The sequence below is a fragment of the Camelina sativa genome, chromosome 12, assembly GCF_030686135.1.
Source record: "Camelina sativa cultivar CO46 ecotype springtype chromosome 12, ASM3068613v1".
Lineage (NCBI taxonomy): Eukaryota > Viridiplantae > Streptophyta > Magnoliopsida > Brassicales > Brassicaceae > Camelina > Camelina sativa.
The window spans coordinates 37,872,760-37,891,636 of record NC_141891.1 but is presented as its reverse complement, the minus strand read 5'-3'; the positions used below and the strand labels follow the sequence as shown (position 1 = coordinate 37,891,636).

The 18,877-nt window shown below is 36.4% G+C and overlaps 3 protein-coding genes across 6 annotated transcripts; 1 reads left to right on the top strand and 2 right to left on the bottom strand.

The window, feature by feature from the left end:
• Positions 1-1,465: 1,465 nt before the first annotated feature.
• On the bottom strand, positions 1,466-5,381 carry LOC104732682 (phytyl ester synthase 2, chloroplastic-like). 4 transcript variants are annotated; one of them, XR_015573807.1, is made up of 13 exons: positions 4,837-5,320; positions 4,700-4,751; positions 4,534-4,589; positions 4,264-4,422; positions 3,926-4,030; positions 3,692-3,798; positions 3,436-3,557; positions 3,206-3,314; positions 2,950-3,080; positions 2,442-2,785; positions 2,264-2,377; positions 2,068-2,153; positions 1,466-1,976 (listed from the first exon to the last, which is right to left on the bottom strand). XR_015573807.1 is itself a non-coding variant. In XM_019234026.2 (13 exons), exons 1-13 carry the CDS (start codon positions 5,171-5,173, stop codon positions 1,676-1,678), a joined length of 2,049 nt encoding a protein of 682 aa, XP_019089571.2. In that variant the 5' UTR covers positions 5,174-5,381; the 3' UTR covers positions 1,466-1,675. The 4 variants fall into 4 exon arrangements, 2 of the variants coding, with proteins under 2 accessions (XP_019089571.2, XP_019089572.2); XR_015573808.1 differs by having other exon boundaries at positions 3,704-3,798; XM_019234026.2 differs by having other exon boundaries at positions 2,442-2,811; positions 4,837-5,381.
• A 2,533-nt stretch (positions 5,382-7,914) lies between these two features.
• Positions 7,915-13,255, top strand: LOC104747453 (uncharacterized). The gene is made up of 9 exons (XM_087478057.1): positions 7,915-8,203; positions 8,299-8,359; positions 8,459-8,549; positions 9,134-9,996; positions 10,092-10,385; positions 10,468-10,749; positions 11,562-12,103; positions 12,185-12,290; positions 12,375-13,255. Exons 4-9 carry the CDS (start codon positions 9,136-9,138, stop codon positions 13,086-13,088), a joined length of 2,799 nt encoding a protein of 932 aa, XP_087334183.1. The 5' UTR covers positions 7,915-8,203; positions 8,299-8,359; positions 8,459-8,549; positions 9,134-9,135; the 3' UTR covers positions 13,089-13,255.
• Positions 13,256-13,577: 322 nt separating this feature from the next.
• Positions 13,578-16,145, bottom strand: LOC104773865 (uncharacterized). The gene is made up of 3 exons (XM_019242765.2): positions 15,100-16,145; positions 14,122-14,994; positions 13,578-14,039 (listed from the first exon to the last, which is right to left on the bottom strand). The coding sequence occupies exons 1-3, from the start codon at positions 16,093-16,095 to the stop codon at positions 13,578-13,580; spliced, it is 2,331 nt and encodes a 776-aa protein (XP_019098310.2). The 5' UTR covers positions 16,096-16,145.
• Positions 16,146-18,877: the final 2,732 nt, after the last annotated feature.

The window sequence follows — 18,877 nt, the reverse complement described above, 5'->3', positions numbered from 1 at the left end:
CGGTTGTTTGTTCGCTCTTCCTGCTGGTCGAGGCGCGTTAAGATTCCTCGGAAAAGCTCGTCTATGCTAGAGACGGGCTGGTTGTTGAGCAGAGAGAGTTGTGTCGGCGCCTGTGGTGCCTCTGCGGTCGCTGGGGTCGTCAAATTTGTAGCTATGACGAACGTTTCTGGGCTTTCTACCGTCACAACTTTCCTTGGAGCGTCTGGCGTGGGAAGGACTATCTGCTCTGCTTGATCCGTCGCCGGGGTGACTGTTCCCCCCGACGAGCTTGCGTCTTTGCTTCTTTCCTTGTCAACTATCGTCATCTCGTTTAGTTGGTGTAGGTCCGTTCTTCAATTTTTCAGAAAACTTTGACTTGTCGTCCCCCTTCCTGGCGCGCCAAATTGTTGATGTCCCTTTTGGTCACAATTAGAATGTTTAGTTCGGTCAAGGGAGGGTCGAAGTTCTCTTTATTATATCGGTGCCGAGGCACTAAAGGACGGGCTACAACACAATGTAAACGAGTTACAAACAAAGTAATCGACGGGCTGATAGCTCGTCAACTCTCCGAGCTATAGGCTTGAAAACGTTGACTTCTTCTTGAACGAGCTGAGCTCTGGTTTTTACTGTACGAATTCTGCTGCCTTTTTCACGATCCCTTGAAATGCGGGCCGTACGCCTGTATTTATAGGGAATCGTGTCGGTTCGTCCATATAAAAAACCATAATACCCTCCCTTCCTTTGGAGATTTATCATGGGCTTTTTCCTGAGTCAGGCCTCTTGTTTGAGGTGTGGATCCACCCTCAACAGTCCATGCTATCTTCAAAGCAGAAGAAGGTTGTACAAAAGTGGTCAACGTTGTCCTCGGTAGCTTTCTCCTCATGAGCATGGCCTCCCTACCGGAGATGTCTTCATCATGTTCACGCTTCCTCGAGTGATGATATGGAAGCATTCGTAGACTGTTGTTGTTGTGTCGGATTTCAAAGCGAGGCCGAGAGTTTGAGTAGTCGTCGCTGGAAGCACTTCCCCGAAATAACCGCTTCATCGATAACTTTTAACTTTGGAAAACACTAGGTTTTTAGAGAAACGAGTCTTCTTTGTTTCAATACCAGATACAGAGAGTAATAAGTAGAGCAAGCGTTGCGTTGGACTCCTAAACTGGACAACCAATGCATTGTCGTTGGAATTTCAAGAGTCCCATACATAAATGACTTAAATACCCTTTTATTACACTCGAGGTTTCAAAATGTACCGAGGATAGATCTGGAAAGTTGCCAAGAAGTTCCGGTCTTTGATTGGTTGATTGAGATGCGTTCAGTCTTTATAACATTTCTTACAACTGCAGAAATTAAAAGGTGTTTTGATGTCTTATCTTATTTGCCCTCAAAAGATTACACAGTTTTCTTTTTTTTTTTGGTAATCAGATTACACAGTTTTCTTGTTGTAATTGCAATATTCACCCAACCCTCTAAAGTTGAACAATATCTACGAAAACCCCAAAGTAATTCAATTTCTAAATTTAAAGAAAAGAAAAAAAACACAAACCTTCAAGTCTTCAACGTAAAATGTGTTGTATGAATTTTTAACATACCACCCCGAACTTACTCAATTTCTACATTAGCTGCCATATGCTTTTTGAATATTGATTTCAAAAAGTTAATTAAAGTCACAAATCAAGTAACTAGATTTATTGATTTCAGAGATCAAAGGTTGGGATTTCAGAAGAGAAACCGTGGGCGAGGTGATAGAGCGACCTCGGCAAAATGTTTCTGTAAGGATCAGTGTCTCTTTTGGTCTTCAAATAGGTCATACATCTTTCTACCTCAGACTTGACCTGCAAGTAAACCTCATGAGCTCTCTCTTTATCCTTTAGCTCTTTCTCTCTACCTTTTGTTTCTATTGGTTTCCCAAAGTGTACGTAAAACCGTCCCGGAATCTTGGGAATTATTCCAGGCATATGCAAATCTTGGTTTCCTACTTCTCCTTCTTCACCGGTCCTAACCATTTATTATCATCACACAAATGTTATATATAAACAGTTCCATGTGATGATTATCTCTAACAGAGAGTCGAAAACAAAACAAATACCTCAAGTAAGTAGATTCTTCTGTTATCTCTTTTATAAGATTCTTCAGGAAAGGGATCTTCATTTGATCATTGTAATCGAAGACCACCTGAGAGAGAATCATTCCATTTTTCAAAAGAGTTACTCGAACAAAAGAGAGTTTTAAGAAGTGCAGCTACTGAAAGTTAAAACGAAGAATAAGAAGAGATTCTTGCTTACTTCACAGAGATCATCTTCTCCAACAACTCCAAAAGGAATGATTTTCGCTCCAAATGTAGATGCGGTCCTTACAAACTCTGAATGTTCTGGCCAAAATAACTTGTACACTTCACCCTGCAGAAATGAATCTTTCAGTGTAGTAAAGCCTCAAGATTAAAAATGAAGGCCAAATCATTACCTTTCTGTGCAAAGCTTCACGAACACCTCCAGGATACAAAACCACATGAGCCTTTGAACGTAGTAGTTTATAGAAATTGATATTTGAGACAGGAACTGCGCCTATCATCCTAACTGAGTCGAACATCTGCATATCCGGGAGTTTTGAGCCAATCTTTCTGGTAAACATCACTGGATGTGCCATTCCTCGCAACGAAATGTTCTTTTCTTTCAAGAAATGAATTGCTGCTGGACGCAGTTCGGTACCAAGCAACATGTGATTGCCAACATACAGAACAGGTCCCTCTGAAGGTATTCCCGCTAGTGATCTTACTAGTGTACCATTGTCTAGAGTTGAGAGAAAAACTGGGGAGGTAATAGCAGTTAGCCATCTAGACCAGAGATATAAAGACAATACTTCAGTATATGCTTACAGTAGCATAAGCAAATATTCTAGCTATACAAACTATTTTCACTACATAAGAAAGTGTAACATCTCTGACACAGCGGATACTCGGATAGTCATTTACCTTTGTGATTCTTCATACTCTTTAAGCTCAAATGGGGTAGGCGGAATGTAATCAGAAACGTAATCAAGCGATTTTCCACGGCGATAATAATAACTACACTTGATGATGGTCACCAGATCTACCCCATCCTCCTGACATGATATAAAATTAATCAATCTCAAAGTGTACTGAGCCAAATTTCATGCAACAAGTTTTCTACTGGTTATAAACTTGTGACAGGAAAAACTTTCTTACATCAGGACAAAGAGCACCTTACCAAAAAGAGCAGCTGTCCGTTATTCTGAAACTTACGGACTTCACATTTCGGCAATGTACAACGGAGTCTTTCAACGTCTTCATTGTTCAGTAACCATTGATCGCGTCCACTGCAATAGCCATATTAAAGCTACAACTCAGCTGCCAGCTAAGACAATTTTTTATGAACAAATAACTGAATTTCTACTTATACTTAAATAATGAAGCAGAGAAGTTTACTAGTGTATGAACCTCAGAAGTATCAGTGTTTGGGCTTTGACTGTGTACATGTGAGAATTAGCAGATGCTGAAGCAGACTTAAGCAGTTGAAGCTTCCATAGAATTGTGTCCTTTGGAAAGATCTTAACCAGAGTCTGCATATAATTTGTTTTCGTGGGTTTATCACATGACAACAAAATTAAACAACAAAACGAAGAACAAACATGTTACTAATCAAACACTACAATCTGTAAAGACGGAAAGAACATGCATCAATTAATTGTTTTACTGTTAGATTAACTGAAGTTGCAAAGTAGTCTCTTAATAGTCCTCCACCCATCTGTGCGGCATCAGTTTCATTCAGCATTGTCTCAAACATTGCCGCAAACGGATAACCTATAAAATCAAGCACAGTGAACCATAATTTTGAACCAAAACCTGCCATCTTTGAGACAGTTTAGATCTACTCTCTGCATCTAATTTGTCTTCCACTGGAAGATATACAAGGAGTGGTAAATTTCACCTTGTTCAAACCTAAAATACTCTTCAAGCAAACTGGGAACTCTGTCAGGCAAAATTTCCAGTAGACTCGATAAAGGTTGCAACATGAGGTTATTGAAACGCGTGACTGCATCAAACAAAATATATTATGAGCACAAGACAAGATGCATACAGTTCATGAGATGTACAGAAGCCAACAAAAAGAAGAAAGCCCTTTTAATGTGATGAGAGTTATGCATCAACGACAATGCTCAAATCATAAAGTACACGCTGTGGTTATGTTTGAGCTTGCAACATTCTGTGCTTGCATAACATTGGCCTAGAAAATCTAGAGAAAGACGGTAAAAGAACTTATTTTACCTGGATTAGCCAGGATCAAGACAAGATCGATGTCAGGGTTACTGGCTGCAACATCTATAGCAAAAGAAGCTCCAATAGATTCTCCAACTATATAAATCGGTCTATTTGGTAAACGGAAGTACTCTGACCTAACTGTCCTCTCAATAAGCTTCACAATGTCTGGAGACGACAGAACACAACAGAAATAGTTTCATCCACAGAAGACTTGATCCGTTTGGGTTATAAAATCGTAATGAGACAACAGAAAATTGCTGAAGAAAGAAGAAGCACCTCGAGCAGACGTACGATCACTAACTGGAAAGTGAAGGCACCATATGTCAAATATCCTATCCATGATCAAAAAATGATAATGACATGAGAAATTAAGAGTAAACCTTATAGAGCAAAATCTAAGGCTCTAAGGCAAATAAAGAAGATTGGATCAAACTATACTTACTCTCCAAGCTTCTTATGCTGGCGAATGAGCCCTAATCCAGTACCATCGATCCCTACAATTTAGATTTCTAGGTCTTGTTAACTTGAAAAGACTATACTTTCACAAATCTATAGAAATCGAAAATTGAAAGAACAGACCAGGTAAGTAGAGAAGGAGAGGAGAATCCGGAGCGCGTGCGCCACATTCCAAAGGAGAGAACCACCGCGGCGGACCACCAGCTCCGCCGTCTGTTCTGACGAAACCTCTAGCCTCCACCAAAAAATCGTTCAAACCCTTCCTCTCCTCGGGCCGTGCCGCCTCCGTGTACGAATAGGGATTCACCGTCGCCGTGACTCTCCCGCCGTACCTAAAACGTCTATGGAATCCGAGTTTCGGGTTCGTAAACCGATCATAGGTCAGTCGTCGGGTTGAACTCCGGTGGAAAAAATCAGTGGGAAAGGTTCCATCGGCGATACAGAGTGAGGGAACCGCCATCGATGGATAGAAGAACGATTTCGTAGCTCAAACATCTTCGTCATCTTCAACTTCAAGAGAGGTGGACTGGAGGAACACAAGAAGCTCGTGCACACGAGAAAACAGCGATGAGTGCTCCGCCTTTTCTTTTATCGAGGTCCGCGTTTTCTGTTTGAATTTATTTTTTTTGGGTTCAGACTCACATTTTGCCAAATTCAATTTTTGGTTTAAAAAAAAGGGAACCTTACCTTATTCAATTTCAGATGGTTCGGTTTGGTTCAAACCATGTATGTGTTGGTCTTAACTTTTCCCACCGAATTAAATTTTAAATGATTTTTTTTGTCTTATTAGAATCCGGTTAACATTGTAATTTATGAGATTAACAATTCTAAATCACAATAGAAAAAAATGAGCTGAATATATATCAATTTTAATAGAAATAATAATTTCATTCTACATATTGTAATATACATTGTATAAAATGAAATAGACATACTTATAGAGAACCTCTCTTGAAGCTTCTATCTCACATAGTATAAGAAAAATTATTATTTTTAATAATCACAGGATGCAAAAGTTTTGAAATCAAGAAAGAAGAGAGGGAAGAATACGTGAGACTACAGTCTGAACTCAAGTCCCAGATATAGAAATATAGAATCCATGAGGAGTTTCTTTCTAAGGAAGTTGAAAATCTGAAGCAAGAGAAAGAGACATTTGAAAAGAAGTGGGAAATATTGGATGAAAAGCAAGCAGAATACAGTAAAGAGCAACTAAAAATGTCTGATAAAAAAGCAAAGTTTGAGAGGTTTCAACTGCTGGAAGAAGAAATATTGGAAAAGAAGAGAGTGCTTTGAGAGTACAGATAATGCAGGAATTGGATGATATTAGACTGCAGAAGAAATCATTTGAAGCCAATATGGAACATGAACGAAGCCAATATTTCATATGTATAAAATGAAATAAACATACTTATAGAGAACAATTATAAAATTCCCAAAAAGCAACTACATCCAACAATTTATGTAGTTAGGACAAAAAATAATTATAAAAAAACATTATTGTGTTTTTAATTTACTATTTCTACATTTTATTTACAATTTTTGCTCATATTATAGTGTCAATTTTGATGCATCAAATTAACTTTAAAACATATATGATTTCAAACAAAAATAATGCAAAAAAAAAAAGATAGGACATGGTTGATGTGAATCTAAAAATTCAAATTCATCATAAGGTGTTGTAAAAGAGGTTGAAAAAAAAACATACTCCATTTAAGAAATTTGTGAACAAAAGAAAATGGATTAAGAAAGTTTGATTTGCATATTATTACCAATGCATGACTTTATCATATCAAAGAATGCTTTCTCACATATCTACAAACTAATAAACATATATTAGATCAACTAAATGTGAATAACCAACACCTTTTGTACTGACTTTGTGCATAATTTGACATTAAAATTGAGGGAGATAACTAAAATATTTTTCAACCAAATTGATGCAATCTCCAACACTCAACATTTGTATGTTGATAAACATTTGTATCAAAATGCAGAATAAAAAGTGATGAGGTTCACTATAGAGTATAGACGATAGCTTCAATATCTATCATGACAACAATATGTAATTTAAAAGTAATTTTCTATTAATTTTTATTATTGAAATTACTAAATAATATATATAGAATTTTTAAAATATTATATAATATTTACATAAAATTAGGCATAAATTAAATTTTCTACATTTTAAAATAACCAAACAAAAATAATATAAGATTTGTTTTTTTGAATGGCAACAATATAAAATATAAAATTTAAAGACCATCCACATGCAAATTTTTTTTTCATAAAAAAATTTATGACGTGTTGAAAACAAAAGATAAATTTGGTTGCATATATACGTTGATGAGGATCTCTATATACTCAGAGACTCAAAGAGGGAGAATGAGTTATGTTTTAACATGGGCTTTGTTGTATCCACTATTACAGGTATTCATCTAACACTCTTCTGGTTTCAATTCCTTTTCTTTTTAACTTGTTTGTTTATCTTTTTCGGATCATTTGTCTAACTAATTCAGGGGAGAATCAATGTATCTATTTTTAACATTAATACTTCTAATGTCATCCGATATACTTCAACGGTTTATAAATATATATAGAATTATACATTCATACTACAACCTTATAAATTTCCACATATATATTGTCTTAAGCTTAAGTTTCCGCAGTGTATTACCCACTTAATTAAGTAGATTCTGGATACTGAAATCTATTAGTCGGATGGTTTAACAGATTTAATATTACTCTTGTCTCTTGATACCAAATAATCTATATTAACATTTTCACAGCAATTTTTTGAAAAAACCTTGAAGTTCTAAACTATTTACAATCCTATGCCATTGGTATTTATTATTTTTCACAGCAATTCCTAATAATCAAAAATTTTGCAAATATTTAAGTGAAAATGGACCAGATTGACACAAATTTGAAAAAATATTGCTAGATTGACACCCTCTTTTAGGGAAAAACTAGAATAACACAATATTATGTTAAAATTACCAAAAGCCCAATCAGAAATAAAATAAGAAATAAAAATTAAGTGAGAAACAATAGAACCCGACACTTTTCTATTAAATCAATAGAAAACATCCAAAAAAAAAAAAATCCCAAACCAAATCGATTATATCAAAACATCCCAAACCCGAATTTTTTTTTTAAAACAATAGAAAACTTTGTGTCCTCCGCCGGCGAAGAACAAAGAACGAAGAAGAGGTTATACAGTCCCCATAAAAACCAGATTTGCCGTCATCTTCCGCCGGCGATTAAGAGCTGTAATCACCGGTGTTCACTGCTCCATCCAGTTACAGATACCGGCGTAGTTGGGTTAAAGAGTTCCGGCGGTGAAATAAGAACTTAGTGGCTTCGGTGGTTGGTGATTTGTAATCACCGGTGTTCACTGCTCCATCCAGTTACAGACACCGGCGTAGTTGGGTTAAAGAATTCCGGTGGCTTTGAACTTAGTGGCTTCGGTGGTTGGTGATTTTCTCCGGCGGTGAGTTTTAATTGGATTATTATAATAATGACAGAATTGTTAATTGCAATTGTAGATTAACCTTGTTTTTGTTTTGGGTCTTGCTCTTGTGACAGATTCGGTGGGCAGGATTAGGCTTCTTGTTGGGTCTTGATCCTCAATAGCTTGATTATTCCGGTTAGGCTTTATGATATGATATTTTCTCCAATTATCACTGTCTACATTATGCAAGCTCTTTGATTTCCATTGAATTGCATGATGTTTGTATGATTTTAGAGTCCTAAGGAGGATTTGATATACAAGTGGCATTGGACTTAACAGAAGATTAAATCAACCATCTGCAGATAATTGTCCAAACTAAAAGCAGGTATATCTTTTATCCTTATTCACGGATGGGATTTTTGTTTTTCTGTTAGTAAATTTACAGGATTCTATCAACAATGACAATGTTTATAATTTGCAGATTAAGATTATTTTTTAACGTGAGAGTTGAATGTTTGTTTTTTTTACATTGGTTCTTGATGTCTATACTGCAGCTAATAGTCTGAACAAACCTTTTTTCTTCTTTTCTTGGTGACTCTTGTTTGGTGTTAGTTATACTACATCTGATTGTTGGTAATGCGTGTCAGAATTCTAGAATATATAGTAACCAAATGGCCATGAATTGTTACGTAAGTAGTTCTCTTTTGAGATCATTGGATATCTAACATTTTTAAGTAATAGAAAAAAAAGTATATTGTGTCACTGATCAAGTTTCAATTCCAACTGTTGTTCACAAGTCTCAATTGATGGTCATGAGCTTCACGTTTTTATATATTTTGAGTCTTTAGTCATTGAAGAATTGTGTCTTGATTTTATATTTTTTTTTGAGTCGATTTGTTGTTTTTGGATATAATTGCTTATCGGATTCTCTTTGATTTCTTTTAATGAGAGATTTGATATATTGTTTAGGAATGGCATCTTCAAGCAATAGCATCAAATATCCTCCTCTACTTTATGAAGAAGGGAAATCACCTCTCCAACATAGAAGCATGAACCACAATTGTTTTATGTCAAAAATTGGATTTTTGAGAGAAGGATTAGGTGTGGACGTGTGGGATAAACTGAAGGAATCCTCTCTTGGAGTGTTTATAAAGTTTGCTGAATTGGAATACACATGGGCTGCGCAGAGAGTTCACTATCTACTCACACATCAGCTGAGAATCAACAACATCCATGAGGTTTGGTCTTTGATCGGTGATAGGCCAATTAGATTTTCTTTAAATGAGTTTGCAGAGATAACAAGGTTAAATTGTGATGCATTTGACCCTTTAGAGAACTTTGATGTTGATCACCATGATTTCTGGAAAGAAATGAAAATACCAACAACCCTTGATGGTCCTATGTGGAGTGAGTTGGTAAACGTGATTGATTCTAACAAAACATGGGATTTTGATAAGAGGATGATGGTTGGTAGGTTAGGTCTGTTGTCAGTATGCGTACATGGAATTCATCATACATCTAGAATCCCATTGGTGACTGCTAAGAGAGTTTTAGATCCTGTTGCTTTTGAAAAATATCCATGGGGTCGGGTGGCTTTTAGTAGTTTAGTGAATTCTGTTAAGATAGTTGACTATGACGGAGATTCATACACCATACACGGCTGCGTTCATGCTATGTTGATTTGGCTGTATGAGAGTGCTCCTGGAATTGGAGAAAGTTATGGGTTTAGAAGGACAGAAGCGCGTGGTGTTCCACTTCTTGATTGGCGATCATCACGAAAACGTATCAACTTCACAGACTTCATCAAAAAAGAGAAGGATTTGCACGGACAGGTTAGTAGTTTGTTATTATTTATTTTTTTTAATTATTTTTTGACATGAACAAATAATTTGTGTGAATTGAAACTTACTTTATTCATTGCTTGTAGGTTCGTGTTAGGCATATGATTCATGTTTCAGAGGAAGACATGTATCCTCTATGGTCTGACTCAGATGAGCATACGGATCCACACCTAGACGAGCTAATTAAAGATCTCATTCATAACCGTTTGTCTCTAGATGCTTGGAGTTGTGGCAAGACAGTTGGTATAAGTTCAAAAAAGAAGAAAAGAAGAGCTGAAGCTGATAAGGTGAATGACAACAGAGGGTGCAATCCTAAGAAAAAAAGATGGACAGATAGTGATCCTAAATGTGAACAAGGAGAAAATGTAACCAACATGGAGGTAAGGTTTCATTTTCCTTTACCGTAATTGATTAACATTTTTTGTCTTCTCTATTATGATATTAATGAACATGTTATTGTAGGATGGTAAGGATGACACGTCAATTTCTTTAGATATTTGGAGGGCGATTGAGAAAATGAATGAGACTATTTCTGACTTGGGCAAAACACTCAACAGTCGAATAGATGTCTTGGAGAGTAAATTTGAAACATGCGTTGAAAAACAAATGACGGTGTTCAAAGAGGAGATGGGTGAGAGGATTAAAGCATTGGAGAAAGAAAGAAAAGAGCCAAAAGAAGCTGATGTACGGAATGATGCCACTTCGCACACCATTAACGATGATGAGGGAACAAGTAAAGCACCTGTAAGTTATATTTTCCTTTACTTCTCATGTTCTGTTTTTTAAAGCTTCTCATGTTCTGTTTTTTTAAAGCTTATCTTATTCTGAATTTTTAAAACTTCTCATGTTCTGTTTTTTTAAAGCTTTTCATGTTCTGTTTTTTAAAGATTATCATGTTCTGTTTTTTAAAAGCTTCTCATGTTCTGAATTTTTAAAGCTTCTCATGTTCTGTTTTTTTTTAAAGCTTCTCATGTTCTGTTTTTTTAAAGCTTCTCATGTTATGTTTTTTTAAACTTCACATGTTCTATTTTTATAAAACTTATCATGTTCTGTTTTTTAAAACTTCACATGTTTTGTTTTTTTAAAACTTCTCATGTTATGTTTATTTTTTTACTTCTCATGTTGTATTTGTTAAAGCGTATCATGTTTTACTTTTTTTTTTTTTGTTTTAAACTTATACGGTTCTCATCTTAATATCAAACTTCTCATTTTCCGTTATGTTAGAACTTCTCATGTTCTGTTATTTTAAACCTTCTCATGTTTTTTTTTTTAAACTTCACATGTTATGTTTTTTTAAAACTTCTTATGTTCTGTTTATTTTTTTACTTCACATGTTCTGTTTTTTTTTAACTTCTCATGTTCTGTTTATTTTTTTACTTCTCATGTTGTGTTTGTTAAAGCGTATCATGTTTTACTTCTCATGTTCTTTTTTTTTTGTTTTAAACTTATACGGTTCTCATCTTAATATCAAACTTCTCATGTTATGTTTTTTTTTCTTATACATATCATTTCTCGATTTTCTTACCTCCTTCTTCTCATGTTATTTTTGGTTGCAGTCATGGATTGTTGAGATGAAGCAGACATCACAAGATGAATTTCCAGTTCAAAGGGTGGTGAGGAAGGTTTACACTGTCAAGAATAAGCAGAAAGAAGAAGATGAGATATCAGAGAAACTTCCTCTCTTTGAAAAGAAGGAATCTGTGAAGGTTGAGAAGAAGGAAACTTCCAAGAAAAAGAAGATAACTGCTAAAGCTTCTGACGATGTTGAGGATATTACTACCCAAGTTCAGAAAGCTAAATTGAAAATAGCTTCCAGTTCTGAAGATACATGGTCCAACAAGGAGGATCAGTTGGTACATAAAAAACTTGAGGTGACACTAAACCGCCTTGGAGAGGCTTTGACGAGGTTGGATGGACCTGGACCTTCGAAGACTTCTAGACGCATGCCCCAGTTGGCAGAATCACAGAAGTATCCTTACATTGGTAACTCGACAGTCAAGCGGATCATTACAGAGGGTGATAATGTGTTAGGCGACCATCTTAAGCCTGTAGATGATGAGAAACATCAGACACTTTTGGATTTTCTCAGCCTTGATAAGTATACATCAACAACTCTGAATTGTTTATAAAAGTTACTATCATTATCTATATATGTACTAACTCTTTCTTATATTCACAGGGAAGAGCCACTTAGCACCAGCAACGCAGCTGTGAGATTCTATTGGAAAATTATGACTCCAAGGGAAAATTGGCCAAGCTTTGACTATGGATGGTTGACAGACCATGTAAGTTTATTTTTGATAATTTAGTATAAGGTTTATTCAATACTATATTTTCGCTTATTCTAGTTTTTATTTTTTTGAATGTAGCACATGGGTTGTGCAATGGCTATGTTCCGGAAAAGATATATGCGTGAGCCTTGTCCGTATCCTAAACAACGCATAGCTTTCTTAGACCAAGATCTGATCACTACATTGAAGAAAGACTACATGCAGTTTGATATGGGGCCTAAGAATTTTGTGTTTCGGGATTCCTATATGAAACACGTTTTTGGCGAATATCCTGACGAGTCAGCTACAAACAAGAAGTGGTGGATTGATGTGGATAACTTATACGCTTGTCTTTTTGTCAATCAGAACCATTGGGTGGCTTTGGATATTGACTTGCGGGGTAAGAAGATTCACATCTATGATAGCATACCAACCTTGGTGAGTGACGATAAAATGGCCATTGAGTGTTTGCCTTTAAGGCGAATGATTCCAGCGATGTTAAGTGACATGATTCCTGAGACGATCCGTAAGAAGAGTAGAGCAATGTTGGAATTGAGAAGGGTGAAGAAAAATGTTCCTCGGAATGAAAATCCAGGTGATTGTGGTGTGTATGCTCTTAAGTACATTGAATGTTTAGCTCTTGGGAAATCATTTGATGGGCTTTGCGATGAGAACATGTTGGGTCTTCGGATTAAGCTTGCAGCGGAATTATATGACGAAGTCAGAGAATTAGCCATACCACCTAATATGACTGATTCATATCCTCAAGGTAAAGCTATTATCATCCCTTCCCTAGTTGATGAGTCCTTGTAGACTATTTTGTGTTATTGCCTTATGTTTTGTTATAACATTATCATTGTAGACTATTTCTTCTTATTGTAGACTATTTTGATGAGTCCTTGTAGACTATTTTGTTTCATTGACAACTGGTTCTTTTGCATATGAATTTGAATGTGAATGACATGTAATTTTTAGCTTAACGACATGTAGTGAATTTTTAGCTTAACGTGAAGCTTTCTACTCATTTTAAATTTTAAATTTGAATGACATGTAGTGAATTTTTAAGCTTTCTACTTCTTATTGTGAAGCTCTTATTTACGACATGTAGTGAATTTTTAAGCTTTCTACTTCTTATTGTGAAGCTCTTATTTTTTCCACGAGTATGCTACTCATTTTAAATTTTAAATTGTTAATAACAAAAGAATGAGAGAATATAAAAGAACTTTCAAATAAAACGAGTTCTATGTCAATGAGTACATGTCTTGCGAGAATATAAAAGAACTTTCAACAAAAACTAGGAAATTATAGAGTACATGTCTTGCGATTATGCCCTACTTGGTTGCAATTACCACATGTGTATTGTTTTCTTGGCTTCTTCTTTTCCATTGCAATTTCCAATGCCGATTTGATTCTTGAATTCTTTGGTCTACCTGGTTGTTGTTTTGGAATCGGTGGTCTACATACCTTCGTTATCACATGTCCAGGAACAGATTTATCAAGCGCCCTTGGCATGATGGCATTCTCGTAGGAAGCGTAAACGTAGTGTTTGCGATAATAAGGATGACTCATTGATATGCGAGAAATGTTTCTGAATTCACCGGCCGCAATTGCATGTGCACAAGGGAGTTTCTCCAAGTCAAACCTGCAACACGTACACTTTTTATCTTTCAAATTGACAACATGCAGAGATGTTCCACTTGTTACTTGTACTTGGTGTGCATCGATATCTTGGACAGTAAGTAACTTAGCATAGTCCACACGACCCTATAAAATAATTGTGACATTATATTAGAAACTTAGTTGTATAACATACACACTTGCTAAGAAAGGATAGAAACGAACAGACCTGGAGAATTTTCTCTACACCACGAGTCAAGTCTGTTGTCATCTTCAATGCATCAGTCCTTCTATCAGAAAACCACCTAGTCATCACAGACCTTATTTCTTCCAACAGTTGTACAATAGGAAAGCTCCTAGCATGTGACATGACCTTATTCATTGATTCTGCAATGTTGCTTGTAAGCAAGTTGTACCTATCACCTGGGAAATGTACACGAGTCCACATACGCACATCAGCCCTCACGAGGTACTCATGTAGTGCTGGATTCATGGCTTCTATCTGATCAAATGTGGTTTGAAAGTCGATAAGTCTAAAAGCATTCGCCGCCTTTTTAACCAAAGCGAATTCTGCTCGACCTTTAAACCGGACCAAAATATTCTTGTACGTATGGTATGTACATATTCCCCTACTAGACTTCGGATAGACATTTTTAATAGCTTTCCCAATTGATTGATGCCTATCAGAAATAATGGAAAGGCTTTCATCATCTGGTATCACACAGCTGAGTTGCTTGAAAAACCATTCCCATGATTCATCATTCTCTGTATCAACCACGGCAAAAGCAATAGGAAAAATCTGAAAATTGCCATCTTGAGCTGTTGCTGTCAGTAGTGTCCCTAAGTATTTTCCCTGTAAAAAAGTACCATCCACAACAACCACTTTCCTCAAAAACGGAAATCCCTGTATGCTTGCACCAAATGCTAGAAAACAGTACTTAAATCTTTGAGCTTCGTCAACATCAAGCTGTGTAAAAGTTCCAGGATTTGCCCTTTTTATCATATACAAATATGTAGGAAGCTGCTCATAACCACTCTCTGGACTACCCCTGACCAACTTGCGAGCATGCCTTAACGTTCGATATGCTTTCCGATAATCCATCTATCATCAACAAATATTTTTTTTTCATTGTTGTGAAAAAAACGGAAAAATACTACTGGTAAACAAAATAATCGAAATAATGCTAAATAAATAGAAAAATTATACCTTGATCTGAAAACGTTTATTCAACGCTTCAGCAACATGCATTGGCAGTACCTTGGGACCAACTCCACCAACAAAATCTTTGTACAACTCTCCTAGAATATGATGATCTGCTTGTCGGGCACGCATAGAGCGCTCTGTTACTGAACATGTATGTGCTGAAATAAACACACGCACCTCAAACTTTGGAAAGTGTCTTAATGTTGCAGCTGTTACCCTCCACTTGCATCCTTTAACCCAACACTTTACAATCAATAATGTTGGTCTCGATTTGTAAACATAATAATCAAACCTTTGAACCAAGGTTAGTATCTTCAACCGTGTTTTTAGGTGCTCCTTTGTATCATACATTTGCCCAACAGCCAAATTCACAGAAGACAAGTCTACCTTTGAGACATCAACTGGTTCCTTATTTTCTTCAATATAAAAAGATGAACTCCTTTTCTTCATTGGCAATTTATGATCTTCTTCTTCTGGTGGAATTCCATACAGGGTAAAATTCTCATCATCAGAATCTGTTCCGTCAGAATCATCACAATAATCAAATCTACTATCATCTTCATCCATCTCTTCTTCATTTGTGTCGCTGGCCATATCAAGATACTCTTCTCCAACCTGATCATTTTCATCTCTTCCTCGTTTCTTACCTTTCTGATTCAAATCAGTCTGTATTTTCTTCTTCACTTCAACACAAAGTCGACCTGTATCCCTTTCCAATTGTCCCAGAAAAGTGTGCAACTGACGAGAATTATCAATAATAACTGGTGGTGTATCACCGGGTAAGTCCTGCAATAACCTCTTCGAGATCTTGTAACTCAAGACAACATCAAATACCTTGTTATCCAGCCTGTAATCCTCATAAACCATTCCAATGCAATCATCAAATCTGCTTTGATCGTTACATTGTAGAATTCGTGAACCCCTTTCATTATCAACAACAAACAACCATTTATTGTTGTCAAAGATCCAATTACCACAAACGAGAATCACCTGCTTCATATTCTCTTGGTTGAATGTGAATTACTCTAAAACGTGAAGGAGGAAATGAAAAAAAAACCACCTTAAAAGGAAAATAATAGACAAGTCGATTATGAACCCCAAAAGGAAGAAATCATGATTAAATCCACATTGGAAAGGAGGAAGAAGGAATTTATGGAAAAATAAGATGAACCAAAAAAAGAAAAAAATTTCAGTCGATATAGGGGAGGGGAGGCACGATACAAAAGAGCAAAAAAGGGTAAACCCTAGATTCTCGCCATATATGGCAACTGCTACAAAAGTCTGTCGCTTAACTTAAAAAAAATCTGTCACCAAAGGCACTAATAAATCTGTCATTACTCTGTAAAAAATCTGTTATAAAAAATCTGTTATCAAATGCGAAATAATAGATTTGTCATTACAGATAACAAATCTGCTGTCACTATATCAACAAAAAACAAAACTGTTATCATTGTATTCATATATAATAAATCTGTTATTAAGCAGCAGATTTTTTAGTAAGAAAAAAAAAACTGTCATAACATAAGAAAATCTGCCACAACATATATTGTGCATGTGGGTCAATATAGCAATTTTTAAAAGACTTTCGAAAATCTGTTATCAAACAACAGATTTTCCCTTCAATCCAAAAGTCAGTCATAACTAAAAAAAAATCTGTCATCACTAGATGTCAAACTAGCAATTATTTTTACGTATATAAATCTGTCGTAATGTGACAGATTTTTTAAGTGAAAAAATAAAACTGTTGCAACAATCATAAAAAATCTGCCACAAAATTCATAGAAATTTGACTAAAACAATGAAAATCTGTCATAACTTTATATATAAGTCTGTCGTGTTAAGAAAATCTGCTGTCCATGAAAAATCTGTCGTTACACACTTCAAATAAATCTGCCATATAAAACAAATCTGCCGTCAAATTCTGCAAATTAATCTGCCATCTAAAATAAGTCTGCCAAAAAAAACTGCCATCAACAATAAATCTGCCACTTGCAAATTAGTCTGCCATTACATGTATGGCAGACTTTTATATAAAAAAAAAAAAAAAAACGAAATTGCAGGAATTTTTTACAAAGGGTAATATTGACTTTTGTTTTTTTCCTAACAAAGCAAAAAAGGGTATTTTTGGTATGAAACTAACCCAACTGACCCTCAAATTTTAGGAGCTAATCTAGCAATTAACTGTTCAATTTGGGTCAAACTAGTAATTCTCCCAATATTTAATCCCTAATTAGAGCCTATAAATTACTTGGCTCCTAATCGCAAGTTAGCATCACCAACAATATCAAACATACGGCTTAACTAAGTGTTTTGTCAAACTCCCTTTCTCTTCACAATTAGCATGTTGTATATTGTTTTGCTTATCATATCAATAAAATTAAGTTTTCAGTTCCTACTCATCACTAACCACCGTCTGTATCCTCGTGTCTATATTTTTCGTTAACTAATATGCATTATATGCTAATTGTTTTGTTGATATATTAGATACATATAATTCAATATCACCCACTTATAAACAACTTTTGATAGATGTTGATGTCCCTTTTGGTCACAATTAGAATATTTAGTTCGGTCAAGGGAGGGTTGAAGTTCTCTTTATTATATCGGTGCCGAGGCACTAAAGGACGGATTACAACACAATGTAAACGAGTTACAAACAAAGTAATCGACGGGCTGATAGCTCGTCGACTCTCCGAGCTATAGGCTGGAAAACGTTGACTTTTTCTTGGACGAGCTGAGCTCTGGTTTTTGCTGTACGAATTCTGCTGCCTTTTTCACGATCCCCTGAAATGCGGACCGTACGCCTGTATTTATAGGGAATCGTGTCGGTTCGTCCATATAAAAGACCATAATACCCTCTTCTCTTGAAAGGGATACCTTGGGCTTTTTCCTGGGCCGGGCCCTTTTGTTGGGGTTGGATCCACCCCTAACAATAGTCCCCCCCCCTCGCCTCTAGTTCGTAGTCTTTAGGCGAAGGACTGCGCGTGGGAGAATAGCGCGTGAAGGTGCAGTTTCCGACGTTTAGGGTCGAATCGTCGCGTTCGGTGCTTGGAGCGCGTGAAATCCGGAAGTTGGATCGTCATGAAGCGCGTGCTGCAATGATGGCGTTTCTGGATTCTTCTTTTCCCCCTATAAATATCGCTTCCTCGATGTCCCTTGTTATCTTCTTCTCGTGTTTTTGGTGCTTCCGTCGTTCAGGTATTTTTCCATTCTTCTATCTCGTCGTTATATTGCTTTTAGCGTGTCGTCGTTTTTCCTTTATTATGAATTCCCCTCGATCCGCGTCGTCCAATCCCTCTGCCGGAAGTCACCTTCGACGAGCGATGACTTCTGAATCTAGCGGCTCTACCAGGTCTGTTCGCCGTCGAACTCGTTCTCCAAGACCCTCTGACTCGTCTTCGACGGATTCAGATGCGGCTCAATTCGAAGAGATAAAGCGTCGTCTTGCTCCCGGATCTGCAGTCCCTAGCTCTTCTGGGCTTACTTTCAAGATTCCTTCCCTGATAGACGAGCCTATGAATGATGGCTTGTCTTCTCCTAATTTGGACGACGTCCCCTTGCCGACCGTGAATCTCTTCAATCATATGCCGGCGATGTCGATAAAAATTGATGCGGCAGTTGACGCTCTTCGTATCGGGAAATTAAAAGTTGATGTGACAGTTGTTGCGGATCGTCCCAGGAAACTGAACACGAAACCGAAGATCTTGATTCCGAACGCCTTTCAACGTCCCTGGGATGCACCTTCCGGTTTTATTTGTCTTTCAGAGAAATACTTCACCGA

Excerpts from the sequence above, each read along its gene's own strand:
- LOC104732682 (XM_019234026.2), bottom strand. The coding sequence starts at position 5,173 with ATGGCGGTTCCCTCACTCTGTATCGCCGATGGAACCTTTCCCACTGAT. Across the intron at positions 4,752-4,836 it reads TCTCCTTCTCTACTTACCTG|GGATCGATGGTACTGGATTA; the intron begins GTCTGTTCTTTC and ends TCTAAATTGTAG. Across the intron at positions 3,799-3,925 it reads GTATTTTAGGTTTGAACAAG|GTTATCCGTTTGCGGCAATG; the intron begins GTGAAATTTACC and ends TTGATTTTATAG.
- LOC104747453 (XM_087478057.1), top strand. The coding sequence starts at position 9,136 with ATGGCATCTTCAAGCAATAGCATCAAATATCCTCCTCTACTTTATGAA. Across the intron at positions 9,997-10,091 it reads AGAAGGATTTGCACGGACAG|GTTCGTGTTAGGCATATGAT; the intron begins GTTAGTAGTTTG and ends CATTGCTTGTAG. Across the intron at positions 10,750-11,561 it reads AGGGAACAAGTAAAGCACCT|TCATGGATTGTTGAGATGAA; the intron begins GTAAGTTATATT and ends TTTTGGTTGCAG.
- LOC104773865 (XM_019242765.2), bottom strand. The coding sequence starts at position 16,095 with ATGAAGCAGGTGATTCTCGTTTGTGGTAATTGGATCTTTGACAACAAT. Across the intron at positions 14,995-15,099 it reads ATAAACGTTTTCAGATCAAG|ATGGATTATCGGAAAGCATA; the intron begins GTATAATTTTTC and ends TGTTGATGATAG. Across the intron at positions 14,040-14,121 it reads GTGTAGAGAAAATTCTCCAG|GGTCGTGTGGACTATGCTAA; the intron begins GTCTGTTCGTTT and ends ATTATTTTATAG.